Genomic DNA, 19,091 nt, shown 5'->3' on the forward strand with positions numbered 1-19,091 from the left:
AGAGAGAAACTATGCTTTGTAGTTATCAGCATTAGTGCCAATTTACCACCATGAGACTCGAGGCTTTTGGAGAGGAGACCAAAGAAGTCTTCATTTAACAACAAATCCTCCTTATGAAGCTTTTCACTCCAGAGTATCACTGAACAGATCATCACAGCAAGCTTTTCCACTCTGGCCTGGTTGTTAGATATTTTGTCCTAATTTTCACACACATGCTGTCCAGCAGAGGCTTCATAATGTTCTTTTAGCTGTAAATGACACGACTGCAAAGGCTCCAGATTCTGACTTAACTTGTTGGTACTAACGTTCCCATGTTAGTTATTATTGCTAATGAGCATAAAGAAAATCACTGAGCTTCGAGCCGACAGCAGCCTGCGTGCTAACGAGCTGCTGCACAGTGAATTGTCGGAGGAAATCATCATATTTGCTGGTCAAGCACTTACAAATGAAAAATAGCAATGAGTCGTGATGAATTTGGCATTTAAAGGTGACAGAAATGATTAATGTTCTTCTTGCTGGTTGTGGTTGTGAATTCTTTGTCCTTGAAAGTGACCTTCATGCTCTTGAAGCACGGACAGTCGCTCGGTGTGCGTGCAGGTGCAGCACTCCACAGGACTGAAGCTGAAACAGCTTCATAGCAGCTGCTCTCAGTCTGGATTTTCTTTAAAATTCAAATCATGAGGAAATTTGTGAAATTAAAATATGGTTGTCAATGCAGCAATAAGTTTGTCTTAATAGCAAAAATGTAGAATATATAAAACATAAAATTGAAATGATATGTTAGTTGAGCCTCAGTAGACAGTGCACATATTTAATACAACTTGTTCGTATCTGTCTCTGTTCTTGCTCTGCTTTTATATATATCCTGTGTTTCTGTGCAGGACTGTGTTATTTATCACAACAATGCCCCACTTTTCCTACTGGATCATTTATCAGGTGTATTGTTCTAGTTATTTATCACCTCTTTTATTCTCTGTGGGGCCAGGCCATCATTAACAGCACCATCACCCCCAACATGACCTTCACCAAAACCTCCCAGAAGTTTGGCCAGTGGGCAGACAGCCGGGCCAACACCGTCTATGGCCTGGGCTTCTCCACGGAGCTGCAGCTGCAGCAGGTAAGCACCACGCTCACACACACACACACACACACACACACACACACACACACACACACACACACACACACACACACACCTCGGCAACATTCAAACATACATAATGAAAGAGTCTTTCATTCGTTAGGTGTGACACAGAGAGGGTGTGGGGGGAAAGCGGGGCTGTGTAAGCAGGAGAGGACAGTGATGTGATGATCAAGGACCCATTTTCTATTCATATTAACACGTCTCTTATCCAGATTCTGTCACTGTTTGATGCAGCTGGAGTTTATTTACGCACATGAAACGTCTCCAGCGTACATGTGTCTTTTTCTTCCCATGATGCAGGTTGTCATACGTTCCCTCTCATGATGTTTATTCATCTCCAAGATATTTAATTTTGCTGTGAGAGAACATGACCTTCAGAGAACATCTGTCACACATTTTATTTTTATTTTTACATGTGACTTCAAGACGCGCTCCAATGAAAATCAAGTTTTTAACCTTGTTAACATGATCATGGGATGTTTATTTATACCATTCTGACACACTGACTTTGTTCAGCTGCTTCTTCTTCTTTTTCTTATTCTTCCCCCCCTCCTTCTTCTTCTTCTTCCTCTTCACCCATCCTCCTCCTTTTTCTTCTTCTTTTCCCCTCCTTGTACTTCCTCTTCTCCCCCTCCTCCTACTCCTTCTTCTTCCTTTCCTCCTTCTCCTTCTTTTTCTTCCTCTTCTCCCTCTCCTCGTCATTCTTCTTCTTCTCCCCCCCCCTCCTCCTCCTTCTTCTTCTCCCCCTCCTCCTCCACCTTCTCTCCCCTCCATTGTCTTCTACCCCTCCTCCTCCTCCTCCTTCTTCTTCTTCTTCTTCTTCTAAGGATGCAGTAGGTATGGTGTGTTTGACTGTGACTTCTGGCTCTTCTCTCCCTCCTCCTGCAGTTTGCGGATCAGTTTAAGGAGGTGAAGGAGGCCGCCCGTCTAGCCAGAGAGAAGTCTCAGGAGAGGTTTGAACTGGCCAACCCTGCACTCAACATTGCAGCTCCAGAGGTAAAGCACTGCTCTACTTTCTTAAAACTCTTAAAACACACGTTTTCTTAGTTATTTTGCCTCATCAGAGTATTTCCCAGGTAGAAAAGGGAAACTCCATTTACTCAAACACACTCAAAATAATCAAAGTCATAAGTTGTCCCATCATAAGAGATCTGACAGACATATCAAAGCGGCCAATCAGTCGACGCCAAGAGACAATCAGTCAAAATAAGCGAATGATCAGGTAACACTTACACTGTAACAAAGGTGTTTTAGCTATGATAATTTTATGATTTTATAATTGTATTATTTTTATAATTTTTTATATCATGAAAGCTTTTCCATTTGCCAATCTCAAAATTCATGTGAACGCACCCTCAAGTCGGAAAAACTTTGAATGTTGATAAAAATGTTGGCACATGGCTTACTGACTTTGACGTCATGTACACAGAAACATGGCGGGCAAAAGTAAATGTTTTGTTTTCAAGTCACATATTGCTTATCAGTTGTAGGTTCACATATGATTTGTAGTGTGGTATTGACCTAGATTAGTTCAAACGTTCAAATACAAGACAGCTTCTTTCCACATTATGACTAAAAGCTCATGAACACACAGAAGTTAAAAGAGCAACTTCCCAACTCATGAAATGGGACCATCTGATTAGTACATGAATGCACAGTGGTAGACCTTCTGCATGGACATGGCCTTTATAAGTGACATGATGGCCTCTGTAACCCCCAGGCCAATGCAGACACAGAGCTGAGCAGTAATATCCCGCTGAACTCAGTGCCTTTGTTTCTATTTTAAACATATACAGAATCATGAGGGATTAGATGGATCCCCATCTGGCCGCTCCATTATTCTGTCATTGGTTAACTCCATTAAAAGATTTCATGCATGACAAATGGAGATGGGAAGCAGAAAGAGACGCCGGCACTGAAGGTGTTTGGAGGGGCAGTAATGGCCAGGACTGAAAGAAAGAAGAATGAGGGATCAGGAGAATGGAGAGGGGAGATGGAGGGAGGTAGGGAGGGAAGGAATGGAGCTGAATCATCTATAATTGAAGGGAATCTGGCTGCTGCTGAAAGGACAATGGCCAGCTTTTATCCTACCAGTGTCACTGATTTCCTGGTGGACTTGATAACTGTGCAGGTCAGTTCAAGAAGTGAAAGTTGCAGGGGAAACTTTCTGTTCTTCACCTTTAGAGGAGTGTGTTTGCTAGTTGTAGAGATGGGGGTTCAGCGTGCACTTCGGTCTGCTTCGGTCTGCTTCAGTTTGCAGTCCTAACAAAGAGCCACTCAGCAGGTCAGAGAGACTGCAGAGGCACAAAGCTGACCTCGAGCTCAGCTCTGAGAGGCTCAGATAAGAACCAATGGTTTGTCTTGTCTGTTTATTTAGCGAGGCAAGGAGAAAAAAAATCACAGCATAAATATCAAGAAGCAGAAGACGTCTGGTGCACAGTTTGAACAATGTCCCATCAAACTAGCTGACATTTAGCTGCAGGGTTGTAGTAAATCTTTCTGAATGCCTCCGTGTGTTTGACATTGAACTGTGACCCTCTCTTTTGATCACTGTAATATCTGTAGAGCTTTCTTTTTTCTAAAAAATACTGTAGTGCAGACTGAATTCACACTTTTTAGACTGCACGTCAATGACGGAAGCTCAGTTTGACATGTAAATGTCCGGTAATTAGTAAAGAAAAAAATAATTTATTTATTTTGCTGTGGCCATCAGCCATGAGGAAACCCCACTTAGGTGTATTTGTCAAACACTTTGGAAATTCACATTATAACAAAGTGCTTTACCATGAAAGAAATATATTAATGCAAATGTACCAACAATAAAAAAACAGAAGAAAAACAAACTAGAAAAGACATAAAGGCTAAAAAAGAAGACTGTTTTCCTCTGAAAGCTGTAAAGAATGGATTCAGAAGCAAATGATCCTGTTTCGCACATGTGCTGTGTGTTGATATTGAAATTCTTGCCAGCTCTACACGTGTGTGAAATGAATTTATTGGCCCTGCATGCCTCTGCTTTGGCAGGCGAGGGTTTCTGCTGGATGTAACAGCATGTGCGGTATGGAAATGATTGAATACATTTATCCACCGCGGTGAGGAAATTAAGTATGAAACAGGTGGATTCATGCCCTCAGAATGAAATCTAGAGTCAAACTGCACACACAGAGGTCAGAGGTTAGGGTCAGTGACAGAACAGCAAGCTGAGGTGTTACATCCTGTTACTATGGCAAGACCTCTGCCCCTTGGGTAGTGCTTTGAAAAAACAAATTTTCTCCCACCTCACACACAGATACGTGAAAATGCATATCACTCATGTTAAACAATCACACACACACACACACACACACACACACACACACACACACACACACACACACACACACACACACACAAAGAAGCATCTTCTGGATAGAGCTGCAAGGTCAGACGCAGGCGAGCATCCTGCACTGATTTCTGGGTAAGACAGCAGTCATTGATTTTGTGTCAGGCAGTAAACACGGAGGTGTTGTGGAGGTGTTGTGTTGTATCACATCGTCTGCCTCACCGCTGCACGACGTAAAACACCATACTGCTGACTGTCTGAACCTGTGTAATATAGAAATAATACCCAATCAAAGCTGTTATAGAGAGGTTATTGTGTGAATGAACCGCAGCCAAGTATTGATGGCAGCCCCAGTGTGGCTATAATGCCAGTTAAGAGCTCCATTAAGGCTTTTATATAGCACAGCGTGTGTGCTGTTAAAAGCTTTCCACAAACATTGGGACATATTGTGTCATAAAGAGAGCAAAAACAATAAAGATCACAGATTGGACTTTTAAGTATAGAAGTATTAATGAAAGTAACTGCAGGGTGTTTCTAGCTACAGCATGTCAGACTGGAGCCCAGTCAAAAAGCCAAGAAGTCGAAGGAGAGGAAGGTGATGTTGCACTGGAAGCAAACATACAGCACACACTGATGAACCCACTGTAAATGTTGGTTTATACAACACTGGAGGAAGCTGCAGTGTTTGTTTTCCTCTTCATCCAGTGTATCAGTAGGTTTTGCATCACATTCAGCTGGTCAGTAACCATCTACAGTATTTTGCAGAGCTGTATCCATGCAGCCTCGGGCTTTACAGAGCACATATTCTGCCTCTGATATGTGGATGGCAGCAGGGGATCTGCATGCAGTAAAGCTTCAGCTTTCAGGCTTATTTGCAGAGAGCTCAGAGATAAGATGCAGGAGGAGATGGTGAAGTTCACTGAGATAAAAATGATAAACACAGTTATATAGACAATATTATAAAACTGGCAAGCATAAATACAATAAACATTTTTATACAATAAAATGATGTTTATAGAATATTTTTATTTTCAGTCGATGCTTCATTCGAGGGTTTTAGTATTGGTGCCTCAGAAGGAATTGACCCCTATCCATGGCCCTGTTTATGTCATGTGTTGTGCAGTAGAAAAAGTATTCCCAACAGTAAAGAGGATAAATGGAGTCATAAAATGTAAATGGCATTGCTGAAATACACCCACCAGGCCATTACAGGCAAGTAGGAATTTGTTTGAAAGGTCCCAAATACTAAAAATGCATATTTCCCCTTTATTTCATCTATCACAATGCCTTTTTTTTTTTTGTTTTTTCGAGAAAATGTCGAAGATATTGTCTTCAACACCTTGTGTTTGAGGGTGCTCAATAAAAGTTTAGCTCCATCCAATAAAATGTGGTTACAGATTTTAATGTGACCCAGCCAACCAAGCTGAACTCTGAGGGTCCTGTCTGTTGCTGAAAGCGAAGGTGTTTTAAGAAACAGTCAATTCTACATCTTTCAGGAGCGAAAAACCTTAAAAATGTTTTCATTTAAATGATGGCATCTTCTCTTCACTCGTCTCCTGCATAACCACTGTGGAGGAAGAGCATAACAGTCATGTCCAGGGTTCAGATCATGTTGCATCGCTCTCCACTGGTACTCCTGGAGACACTACTGCAGCTCTCAGATATTAAAGGCTAACTAATCACGACGCGCCTCCTCCCAACCTGAGTCAGTTGCAACATGTTTTAACCATTTTGAGAAGCATGCTTATCCGCTTTCTTACAGAGAGTTGGATGAGAAAATCAATACCACTCTCATATCTGTTCATTTGGCTGTTTTTCACAGGCTCATGTGCTGGACTATTGTTTGGCCAGAGGCAGTTTACAGAAGTTACTGGTTCCAGCCAAGAAATAGCAAAAGGAAACTGGCATGTTCATGCTCTGGTTTTTGTGCAGATTAAACAAACAAGATATAAGGGGTGTGTGTGTGTGTGTGTGTGTGTGTGTGTGTGTGTGTGTGTGCTGCAACTGAGCTTTCGAGCTGCTGGTAGGCAGATTTTGTGACTGCTGGCCAACACCATGCATTCAGTCTTTATGCTAACTGGCTGCTAGCCGTAGATTCATATTTACCGCACAGACATGGAGTTTCACACTTCACATCTGATGCATAGCAAGAAAGCAAAGAGGCATATTTCCAAAAATGTCAAACTAGTATTCCTTTAACACCAGGTTCTGCACTGAGAAGTGAGAGGTCAGATCACTTAAGATAATGGATAAAAGGTGAAATGTCCAGCCTCTGCCTGTCCATGTGGTAGCTGTAGAAATAGCAACCTTTTGCTTTTGAAAACAAAGGAGGAAAAAGAGACAGCCGCCTAAACATCAACAGATCGAGGATTAACAAATTATTGTAACAAAAAAAGCTTTTAAGCTGTGAATAGTGTTAAAAACGTCCATTTTCGAATCAGACATATGATGAAGAGGTACTGGAGCTCATCTTGGTTTTTGTCAGAGAGGAAAACCCTCTGAGCTGCACACTAAAGATGAATAAATGCCAAAAAGGGTGTTAGAAGAAATACTCTCTCTGTCCATAAATCACCTGAACAGTAGTATAAACACAGCAGGGTACAGAAGCTGTTTCCCTCCTCAGACGGGTAACAGCTGTCATTTGTTTGCTCCTGCTGACTGGGGCTTTTTTCCTCTGCGATCTCCTCCCATACATACAGTACATTGTATCCATGCAGAGGCAGACAGAGAGGCAAGCAGAAATGCCAGTCATCAATATTTTAAAGCACAGACTTGGCATTAAAACCGGCTAAAAAGAAGTGTGTGTTTTGGGGTGTGTGTGTTGTTAAGTCAGGGGGACAGGTGCTTCAGGGGAAGCCTAAGCATGTGCCTCTGATGCATGGACACATGAATAAATAAAGCAGGTTTGTGGTCTCAATGAAACAAGGGGTGCAGAAACAGGAGCTTTAGAAAGCTGAGGGAGCCAATGGACTGATTCTCAGATAAATAAGTAAACAGTGTAGATGTACTTAAGACAAACAGCGGTGCAGAGACGTCATGATGAAAGCTCTCAGGAAAGCCCTTTAATATTTAAAGTATCTGGGATTCCATCGATTACAAAGCAAGCCTCCTCTCAGGACCCCCAAAAGTTGAAAATGGTGAATGGTAAAGCTTTCATGAACAGGCCACAGGATGGATGGCTGCTCAGTCAAAATCAAAGTGCTTACCACATTCATTTTAATCATCCACTAACTAATTTTTCTGTTTCTCCTCATTTGCTCCTTCGCTCTCCCTGATGCATCGTGGGATGTTTTCATCTAACAGCTCTCACAGGTGCGTGAAAACACACACTCCACCCCACAATCCAAAAAAAAAAAAAAAAAGCAATACAAAGGCAACCATCTTCTTTTGTCTAAGGGACTGCGGTGTTCATGCATCTTAGCGTTGCATGGACTATCGTGCTCAATAATTAATCTGGAATCTGATCAAAGTTGACTTCAGAGCAAATTTAGCTTCGGCGCGCAGCTGGCGCTCACTACAAGAGAGTAGAAGCTTTGTTAAAGCAGCGTTCGTACATTTTATCTAAGGTGTGCACAATGTGGCATGAGGTACGTTCATCAGCTGTTCATCCAGACTGTGCATTGATATCATGAAACACCCCTGAGAACAGGCAGCACGCAGATATGTGTATTAAAAGTGTAGATTCCTTGCAGGACCTTTGAACTCTGGCTAATTAGTCATTGATCGTGTGCTGGCCTGTGCTCTTGTGTGCCCGCCTTGTTTCCACTCGGACTGTTAGCCAACAACTTACAGAAAAACTGCTGTAAATTTATAATTCCATTTATGACTTAAACATGATCCACAGCATGAATTATTCAGGGATACGCACAGCCGATCCGTTGGCTTTTGGGCCGGACTGGAGTTGTCTTAGCTTTGATTTCTCCTGCTCTCGGGTTCCTTCCTTTGGACACGGTGTTCATCCACATGCGTCAGCTGTGCGTTTTATTTCCATATCCTTCCATAAGGACAGAGAGAGAGCTGCTGAGCTGTAGATAATAAACCACCGTCCTCAGGGGAATACAGTCAGGCTTGTTTAAATTAATAATACAAGCTTTTTCTACAGTAAGTGCTGGGTTGTAATTCTCCAGTGAGGCACTGGGTCGTTGACAAGTTCAGGTTTAGGTTTCCACTCAGAAAGAAGACAGAAGGCGATGGGGGGTGCAGAAATGTGCCCAAGCTAATTCATCTGCATGCTTTTAGAAAGGAGACTGAGCGGTTTTTTAGCCCTCGGCCTGAAACTGAGGAAAATGGTTCAAAACTGTGTGACAGGAAGCTTGAACCCATTTCTGGGCAGTAGGGAAGGAAAATATCAAAGCAGATTGGTTAGACGTGACTGTGCCAGGCTGGAGTCGAGCCATCTGCATGCTGTAATGTCATATCCAAAGTCTCTGTCTGACGTGAGAGGCAGATAAATGGCTCTTCTTGTTCTGCATCACCATTCAGTCTATTTAACCTTTATTTTATACTGTAGGCTACTCCTAATGAGGTAAGAAAGCAAAGGCAAAAACTTCTGACCTCCATGAATGAGTATAATTTGCAACTGTTCACTAATAACCAGGCTGTTAACAACAGGCTGAACATGAATCCAGTGTTTTAATTGAAGGTCACTCGTGATAAGTTTAGATTTTTTTGTCAAATATATGTCGGCTTGCTTGTATGTAGCCATAATCTCTGCTCCACAACACTGATTTCAGATAGATAGATAGATAGATAGATAGATAGATAGATAGATAGATAGATAGAGAGATAGATAGATAGATAGATAGATAGATAGATAGATAGATAGATAGATAGATAGATAGATAGATAGATAGATAGATAGATAGATAGATAGATAGATAGATTCACAGCTAACTGTAAGAAAAGAAAATAAAGAATCGGTCAGATGGATGGATCACTAATCATTTATTTAGTTCCCAGCAAAAACAGGTTTTACATTTACATCTCTGTATATTACTATATTATTGTATTATCATTAAATGCATCATCAAGTTATTTTATGAGGAACTCATGGAATTGTACTTCAGTTATTTCCTGTTGAATACAAACAAACTTCTGAGGCTGAATGAAAACCAGGCAGCCAGGCTGTTTACAGGATCCCAGGTGGGACATATCAAGCAGTGACAGGTTGGGCTCTGTCCTGTCCTGCTGCCTGTTCATTTTGTTCTGATGACAGGTCTGGATGTAGAGACCGTAATGGACCTGTCAGCAGCTCAAACCTGAACTCTGAGCCGCAGTCGACTTCATGGTGCTTCATCTTGTATCAACATCCACAATCAGGAATGTATGGATCTGCTGGCATGTTGGCACATTCATTGTCATTTAGAACATCCACTGAAATCATGTTATGACAAAATGTGAAGTGCCCTCATCCTCAAAACAGACACTTTCTATGAAAAGACTCCTAATAGGAGAACTGCAGTATCATTAATTAGGATTTATGTTCCAATCCCAAACAACTCCAGGAAGCATCTGTTTAACACAGAAGCTGCTGGTGCATCTGACTCTTTCTTTGGTGTCCTAGTAGCAGGATAAGTGCCGGTACAGAATGAAGCTAATTCCATTCCAGTTCCTAACAGAGATGCTGCTGGTTTCATTCAGCTTCATAACGGAGCTCATGTCCTGTTTGTGCCGTCACATCTGTCTGTCCAGGAGTTGTCGGAGGGACGCCATTCTCCACCGCTGCTCACAGTCAACGGGCCGGGCGAGGAAAAACTGTTTCGCAGCAAGAGTGCCGAAGTGGAGCTGACAGCAGAGAAGGAGAGGGTCAAAAAGATGCTGTCTGAAGGGTAATGTTTGTTTCTACTTCCATAGAAAGTCAGTATCTAAAGCCTCATGTTGTGAAAGCTTAACGGCTTTTAGTTACTTTAAGACAAACAATGATAAACTCTTCTTATACTTTACATTCATTTTTACATTTGAGTGTATTTTTACATTTTTCAGTTTGGGTTTGCTAGTTTTTAAGTGGTTTTAGTTTAGTTTTTGTTCTCTTTAAAGTTGAATAGTTTGCATTAATAACCAAAAAGCTGCAATGATCAGACCATGTGGTCAGACTTACAGCACTATTTATTTTATTTGCTGTGTTGCACATGTGTCCATTCTGCTGGCATGCAGCCATACTTCAGATAATCCATTGTTTCTCAATTCCGGTCCTTGGGCCCCACTGCACCTGATACAAATGAGTGGCTCGTCATCAGGCTCTGCAGTGGCCTGATAACGAGCCACTCATTTGAATCAGGTGTGTTGGAGCAGGAAACATCTAAAACATGCAGGGCAGTGGGGCCTGAGGACCGGAATTGAGAAACACTGAGATAATCCAAATGTTAATTTGCGTCACAAAACATCAAGGTGTCCCTCGAGTGATTGTAGCAGGTCATGAGAAAACAGCAACAATGTCCATTCTGGATACAGTTAATTGTAAAAATCATATAAATGTCAAAAAATAGAAGAAAAATCACTCTTCACTTTTGAAAGCTGTTCACGGGTTTTTAGAGATCCCCTCTAGCAAACAAAACTGAAAACAGTTTTAAAGTGACAGTATGTGCTGTTTGTGGATGTATTCTACAAACTGCACATACTGTTATGCATCCTGAGAGCCAACCTGGTACCCACACTACAATGAGGCCTTTCTCTCTGAAACGAGAGCTGCTGTTTGATACATTACCAAGGAACTGACAGCAGAAATGGAAAAACATTTTGTAAACTGCAAAGATTTGTGCCTCAGTAAGATGTGGCTCCAGCAGAGAGGAGCATCACGTCCTCACAGCATGAGACTCTTAACATTCAGGTGCCCACATTAATTGAAATGTAAAGTAGCCATACTCAATATTTTTAATATTTCAGGTGTATGAACAACAGTATGAAACTGGTCACCTGCAGGGTAAAAGCCCAGTGTACACTACCTGCTCAGCACCAAACAGCACACTCACACAGTCCGCAACTAGCTGGTCAACATAGTGGAGCATTTAGCTTTATTGTTTTTTAGATTTTTATAAATTCAGCATTTTTTTTATTTTACCAGGCAAGACATTACGCACAATTTCTTATTTGCAACAACAGCCTGGCCAGACGACAGGGTGAAGATAAGTATTTTACATTCACAACTTATTTCTGCTGCCTCTAAATGGCCAAAAAAAATCACTTATCGCAAGTTAAAAGGGGTGCAGCAGTTAATTGCTGCACTTTTACAAAGAAGAACAGACTCACAAGAGACAAATTAAAGGCATATTCCACCAATTTTACACATGACGATCAGCTTACTTGCCATGAGTACTGTGGCCAAAGGAAAATACCAAACATAAGACAACTGAGAGACCCGGAGGAACCAAAGTCTATGTTGAAGCTGGAAGGTGATTTAGTCACTGGTAAGACAGTGGTTTTAAATGTGAGACCAGCAGCATCTCCTCCTTATCACCCTCTGAAGTGAGCTGCTGACTCTCCAAGCTCTCAGTAGTCATTAATTTGGCATTTTCCCTGCGCCATAGAGTACTGCCTGCCTGTAAAATAAGTTATACTGTCTTCTGTGGCTCTGGGCTGACTTTCATTAAGTCTCAGAAAATAACCGTGATGATGTCAGCGGGAGACAACAGATGAGGACATTTACCAGGCAGGTAGGGTCTAACAAGGGATGTGAATCAAGTGTAGAACCCAGACCTGAAGCCTGGCATATTTTCCATGTTCGGGTGCAGTCAGACTGGAATTCAACAGGCAAACTGACTTAGTAGGGCAGTAGTGTATCTCAACCGTGTGTGTGTGTGTGTGCGTGCGTGTGCCTGCGTGTGCCTGCGTGTGTGTGTGTGTGTGTGTGTGTGTGTGCCTGCGTGTGTGCGTGCCTGTGCGAATTTAGCAGCTCATAATTACCATCATCATGGTGCACATTATTGATCACTCAACCTTTGCTGTGAGACCACGGAGCAGATAACCACTCCCACTGTGCTGCTTTACAGCCCATTGTCCCAGAGCTTCACTCTGTGATTGTTATAAGCCAAGGCAAGCGTTTTTTCTCGCGTTGCTATGGTGAGTAGTTTTATGGTTGCCAAGCAGATCGTTTGGTCGTCATGGCAAAGACTCCGTTTCCTAAAATCCGTCTTCTCACTGAATCCTGACCTTTTAGCAGCACATCTTCCCCACATGCTAAAGAAGGAGAAGACGTCAAACCTCTCAAAGACATGAAAGACAAAGGAGGGATAGAATGTTAAATGATAATAATAAGAGAAAAATTGGAAAAACGGTAATAAAAAGTCACATTTAAGGGTAATTTACACGTCTTATTGCAGTGAGTCATCGCGCTCTATCTCAGACTCCTCTGGAAACATTAAAGCTCATGAACTCAATGCCCCTTAAAATCAAATGGATGTCCTTCAAATTCCTCCAAACAGCTGCTGCAGCATAATGTAAAGGTTTCACTTCATTACCTCATTATCTTTTGCTTTCTCCTCACCAGCAGTGCTTCTTTCTGACAGCAAAAGCCAACCAGCATTAGGTCCTTATAGCTGCACCAATCAATATTAATCATCACCTGTCTCTGCAGTCCCTCTGAGCTCTGCAGAGCGTTTTACCGTCTTTCGGCTCATTGTTTCGCTTTTATTCTCGCTGCTCTCATCAGCGTTGTTTTCGGCCGCAGCAGGCAGCAAAAAAGCTCTGATAGACCTACTGCACACTGCCTGCTCAGCACCAAATGAAAATAATTTGTGTCTTTCTGTGACCTCTCCTCAGGTCCATGTGTGAGATGAACCTGGAGGCTGAACTCTTCACGCTGCAGGACAGTAACGCCAAGCTGGTGGCAGCACTGCAGGAAGCCAACAGCAGCGTGGAGCAGTGGAAGAAACAGCTTGCTGAGTACCAGGAGGAGACCGATCGCCTCAGAGACCAGGTGACGTACAGGCGGTGATGTCTGGAGGGTGGACAGAGAAACACCTCATAATACAAGATCCCTGCAGCTAATAGCAGTGCAGTGCAGCCCATAATGTGAAGGCTGGGACTGTCGAGGTGTTCATGGTCGTTTAAAGTGTTGTTTAGCAAGTATTCAGCTTGTGACTGCTCTTTGGTGTGTTTACAGTTTTGAGATCTTGTTCTTGCCTTATCACATCTTTTTTTTTTTCAGTGTTTGCAACTGAGTTCAGGTCACAATAAGCCTCATAAACAATGAGACACAAGGAGGATAATTAGTCTTATTTCAGGACACTTCAAAGTGTTTTATCAAACCATGGCCACTAACCAAAGGAAAAGGAGGCAATGTTTCAATTTTTAGTGCAAGAATTTTTTTGTTGTTTTATTTTTCTGAAAAGATGTGTGAGGGTCTAAAGGACACAGATTATGAGGACTGCAGGAAGCATTTCAAGAAAGACAGAGTGGAGAGAAAATCTCTACCTGGTCTAAAAAAATACAGTCGAGTGTAAACTATTAACTCAAAAAAGCTGCTGTATCTACTGTGCCATAAATATTAACACCCGCAGTTAGTAATTTAAACTCAGAGATAAAATCATGAGGACAGGATAGTGCACAGACCTTTTATTTCGTTGTGCTGAATGTTTTCATGTCAGTGCAGCTTCACGTGATGCTCTGCTTCCTGTCAGTCACTTCACACCCAGAGGAGGAAATTTGTCCTCCAGCAAGTTTCTCCAAAACAAGTCGCTCCATAAACTATTATGTCACATGTTTGTCTGTTATTTAGGGCATCTTCATCATGTGCACAGGGTAGTTTAGATATATATATATATATATATATATATTTTTTTTTTTTTTTTTAACTAAACTTAACTTAAAACATTCCTTGACATCACTGTCACTGTCATGTAAAAAAAAAAAAGAAAGAAAGAAATGGTGACACTTGATCTTAACGTCCACATATTCACCATTAAGTAGCTGCTTATGAGCTGCATATTGGCTATTTATTAGTCCTGATAAACATTTATTAGTGCCTTATTCTGCATGACCATAATGTACAACTGCTCGCCCATTAACTAAGAGTTTCCCCTCAATAACTTCCTTATTACTGCTTATTGACAGCGAGTAAGGAAGTTGTTGTACATGAATTATGATCATAAGACCTAATTCTTAATAACTCTAACCCTCAGAATAAGGCATTAAGAAGTGCTGTATAATGACTAATAAAGAGCAATAGGCTACTAATATACATGCTGATAAACAACTGGTTACGGTCAATGTGTTATTATTAGTGCTGTCAATCGATTAAAATATTTAATCACGATTAATCTCATGAATGTCATAGTTAACTCGCGATTAATCGCAAATTAATCGCATATTTTCATCTATTCTAAATGTCCCTTGAATTATCATTTTAATACTGTTATCAACATGGAAAAGTGGATAGGCTCGCTTAGTGCAAATGTTTTCATTGAAAACAGCAACATATAGTGTTTTATTTCACACTAACATTCTCACTTTGAGCAGTCATTCACATTTGAATGAATCAAATCTCACACAATTTAACACTGTCAAACAGATAATAAATAAGTAAATAAATAAATAAATAAATAAAAAAGCCCCTTCAACAACCCTTTCTAAGGGATCAAAACAGGGTGATCCAAAATTAATTTACAAAGTGTACATCATTGTAAACTAGGACTCAACCTATAGTGCTGTTTCCTTTGAACATCATATCCATATGCCTCTGTCGAAAGCCATCCATTGTTGCGCCGTTTTGACTGGGGGGGGCGGAGAATTCGCATTCGCCGTGTGTTGAAACTAAACTTTCCACTCAGAATCTTGTTCGCATCCAATTCGGTGTTTCGCGCTTGACATCCACACAAACCGGTAGCCTACTTAGCCTCTACAGCTAGCCAGCAGGCAAGACCAAACAGGTGCGTGGGGCGTGCCTATTGTTTTGTTTCCAGTTTACAACCCAATCCTGTAGTTTTCTTTACGTTACTAGCAGTGGCCACAGCTTATAAAAAAACCACAAGTTCACTAGGTCACTAAGAGCGTTAATCTCGTGATAAAAAAATTACGCCATTATAATTGATTTGCGTTAATAACGCAATATTTTTGACAGCACTAGTTATGCATAATAATTCAATAGAAAGTGTGACCAAAGGAATAATTGTCGGTATACATTACTGCAGAAATTCAAAATTAGATTTGCAATACATAATAGTAAATTAAATTTAACTTGTGTTATCATTTTATTAATAGTTAATGAAGTATGATTGGGTTGTAATTTAGATCATATCTGCCTGTGTCTGCATGTGGTTCAACATTGCAAGTCAACAGAAATACCACATATGATTTGGTTTTTCAAGCACTTAACTGTTAGCTATGTTACGTGTGACAGATAGCAACTGATTTTTTTTATTCTACATCTATAACTGTCGCACTAAAATCCTCACGCAGACTGCAGATGCATTTTTCATCCAGCTCCCCCTCCTTCAGATATTTCTGTTGACAGGCTCCCATGATAATAACGCAGACATTTCATCTTTAATTTAGACGGAGTAAAGTTCTGCCCTCGGTCAAGCTTAACAAGGCAATGCGACAGAATTAAGTGCTGCCGCAACCAACCTGCAGTGGAGCGATTACCACCAGTGTCAGAAAACTGGCCCTTTTATTTTTAGCCCACATTGTGGTTTCATCTAGCTCTATGAGTCCAGGTGAGGGTAGCCCCCCAAACACGCACATGCACACACACATACATACATGCACACACACACACACACACACACACACACACACACTCTGCAGCAAAGTCAACCAGGTGGCTGGAAGTGGAGCAAGCCTCCAGGGTTTGGCAAAGGGGTGTTGAGGGGGGCAGGGATGTTTTTTTTTTCTTCTTCTCCTTCTTTTTGGGACAGGACACCCTATACTGCCCACCCCCTCCCCCTTCTCTGCCCCAGTTAGAGGAAGAAGATAAATCATGGTAGGAGCAGAAGGAGAGAGGTTGGCTTGCTTTCTCTTCCAGCCGTGTGTGTGTGTGTGTGTGTGTGTGTGTGTGTGTGTGTGAGTGTGTGTGTGTGTGTGTGTGTGTGTGTGTGTGTGTGTGGTTGGGGGTATTATTTCTGGGTTGATTCTGACCCCAGCTCAGTTTTAATGAGAATCGGTGACACGTGGAGAGCGATACTTTGGCTACTTAATGTATTTGAGTGTAGGATACTTGAATAGGTTTTCGTGTACAGTATACATGTTTGCTATTTCTGTTAGTTGAAGTCAGTGAGGTTTTGCTCATATCATTTGTTTTGCTACATTTGGACATATGAATTATATCTGTTGTCTATATGGAGTTATGATGCATGAAAACAGCAGCAACCTAAACTAGAACCTCAACAATATGTGACAAAGAGTGAAAATATGAAATTTAGAGAAATCTGATTTGCATCCAAAACCACAGTTTCATTGTGATTGTGTTGTTTACCTTTACGTTTGTGTATCTGTGTATGTTTTGGCAGCTGTGATTTTTGGATGTAAATCACATTTCGAGATCCTGAACAAAATTGATTCCATAGATGCCATTTTGGCGGCTCTCCAGCTCTTGTCGCTAACTGTCTAAAGATAGTGAGTTGATAGTGAGTGCAGATATCCATCAATGCAGCACAATTGTGGAATGTTGAGTTCTAATAGTACCAAATGTACAGAGACAGAATGGTTCTGATCAATAGAGGAGCAGAAGGCAGGTAGTCTTAGGGACAGCAGTATTAGTATGTATTGTGAGACTTTAATAAACTGTCTGGAGAATCTATTACAGAATGTGTTCAAGAAAGTCTATTTTATCTACTCCAACATTTTAAATATCCAACAAATCAATCTAAATGATGCAAAAATCATACCAAACACAGTATTACCATAATGTAGTCCTGTTCATTGATCTGCAACATTGCGTCCAATTATCCAGTACAACCAGATATATTAAGGGATGGATACAAACAATTGTCTTCATTGCTGATTAGTTACTAATTATCTCCTCCATTAATTAATTAGTCATTCAGTCTATGAAATGTGAAGAAATAGTGAAAAAAGCCCACTGTGACGTTTTGTGACTGTCATATACATCCTCACATCTGAAATACCTGCCACTTCATTTTCTGTCGATTGAACAGTGGACTAACAGTATTGCAAAATATCTCTGAAAGAAGGCAGATGTATATTTTTTAATGGTATATATTGTCTTATCACCCCAGTGTAAAAGTGTATTGATCCAAAAATATGAATGTTTGGATGTAGTCGTCATTGGACTCAGTTGTACCTGCCATGATTCCAAAGTGAACATAAAGCAGATATGCAGAATATAGTGAGTAACATAATGCTGATAATGAACTGACAAGCTGCTGTTCGACATTCACCATCTGTTTTTTTTTGTTTTTTGTTTTTTTTTTTGTGTCTGCATTGATATCTTATTCAGCTCCTGGACGTATATACACTACACAACAAAACTGGTTTTTCAATCTCCTCTCAATCTATACGATCAGAGCATTCCTTGGAACATTCACTTAGAAACCAAGCAGTTTTCCCAGGTTTCTATCTTCATGTATTTGTGTGGCGTTCAAAGACATGGAGCTGGTGCCTCCTGGGACGGTGGCTGTCACATACAGAGTGGATATGAAGGGGTTGAGTCTACTGGGATTGTGTGGACCCCACCCCCCTTTCAACCTTCAGTGCTTTTCTGAAGCTTGGGTAGTGTGGAATCTATTAAGAGCCACTTTAAAATTTCCTGTGAAAATGCAGAGGAGATACTAAAGGGAGGGAAAGGGAAATATTGACATGGGAGCAGGGGATCCTCACTCCCCTAGCACATGTTTACATTTCAGACATTCAGTGAGTTGAAATGCAAACAATAGGCAATAACAAGCATTCTGATGATTCCTACGGCACAAACATTAAGATAAGCAAAGCTAAGAAGGTCAGGAGTTAAAGCAATCTTTGTTCAGATTCTCCTGTTTTCCTGTAAAACAAACCTGTTTTTTTTACAGTCATAAATTGTCATTACAAGGACACAGAGCAGTCCTTACCTAAACAAAAACTCCTCACAGTTGAATATTTGGCTGGCAGTTGAGAAAGTAAAAATTATTCTGGTTATTAAAAGTAACTGTGTGTAAAAGATGACCAGCAATTGTAAATTAACCCAAATGTCTCACCTGTCAGCTGTGATCATGTCTAAAGTTTCATCCACAGCAGCTGACAGTGGTGAGTGTGCACTGTCGGGCAAATTTGATCCATTTAATCCAATTAACGCTCAAAATACTCCCACTGCCATGTAAACTTTTTTATCTAATTATCTTAATGAGCATCAGGTTAGACCCAACTCCCACTAACACACAGACTTCTGAACAACACGTCCATGCTTTAGGCCATACAGACACATTATCAGGATTTTGTCTTATAAACTGTGCAGAGGTCAGTGGAGCTAATGTCAGACTTAGAAAACAAACATGATATAATATGAGCCTCATCACTTTTTAAGTGACTCTGTCTAAAGCTTATTAGCAAATCCTGTTAGTTCAAACTGGAAACACTCACAGTTAGGTGACTGTCTTCATCTGTTGCTCCCAGAGCATGCACACATTATAGCATGCTGTTTTTCTTTTCTTGGAGCGAAGACCAAGCGGGAATTGAACCCCTAACCATTGCAGTTTGAGTGCC

At 41.0% G+C, this 19,091-nt stretch overlaps 1 protein-coding gene across 1 annotated transcript in view; it reads left to right on the forward strand.

Annotated features, from left to right (window-relative positions):
• The window catches only part of LOC139330100 (homer protein homolog 3-like), a 45,729-nt gene that overhangs the window by 18,392 nt on the left and 8,246 nt on the right, over nt 1–19,091 (forward strand). Inside the window, 5 exon segments of the mRNA XM_070960834.1 lie at nt 986–1,117; nt 2,033–2,140; nt 7,767–7,775; nt 10,155–10,291; nt 13,218–13,374. Of these exon segments, the coding sequence (XP_070816935.1) occupies nt 986–1,117; nt 2,033–2,140; nt 7,767–7,775; nt 10,155–10,291; nt 13,218–13,374 (543 nt within the window).

This window comes from Chaetodon trifascialis, chromosome 4, assembly GCF_039877785.1.
Source record: "Chaetodon trifascialis isolate fChaTrf1 chromosome 4, fChaTrf1.hap1, whole genome shotgun sequence".
Taxonomy (NCBI): Eukaryota; Metazoa; Chordata; class Actinopteri; order Chaetodontiformes; family Chaetodontidae; genus Chaetodon; species Chaetodon trifascialis.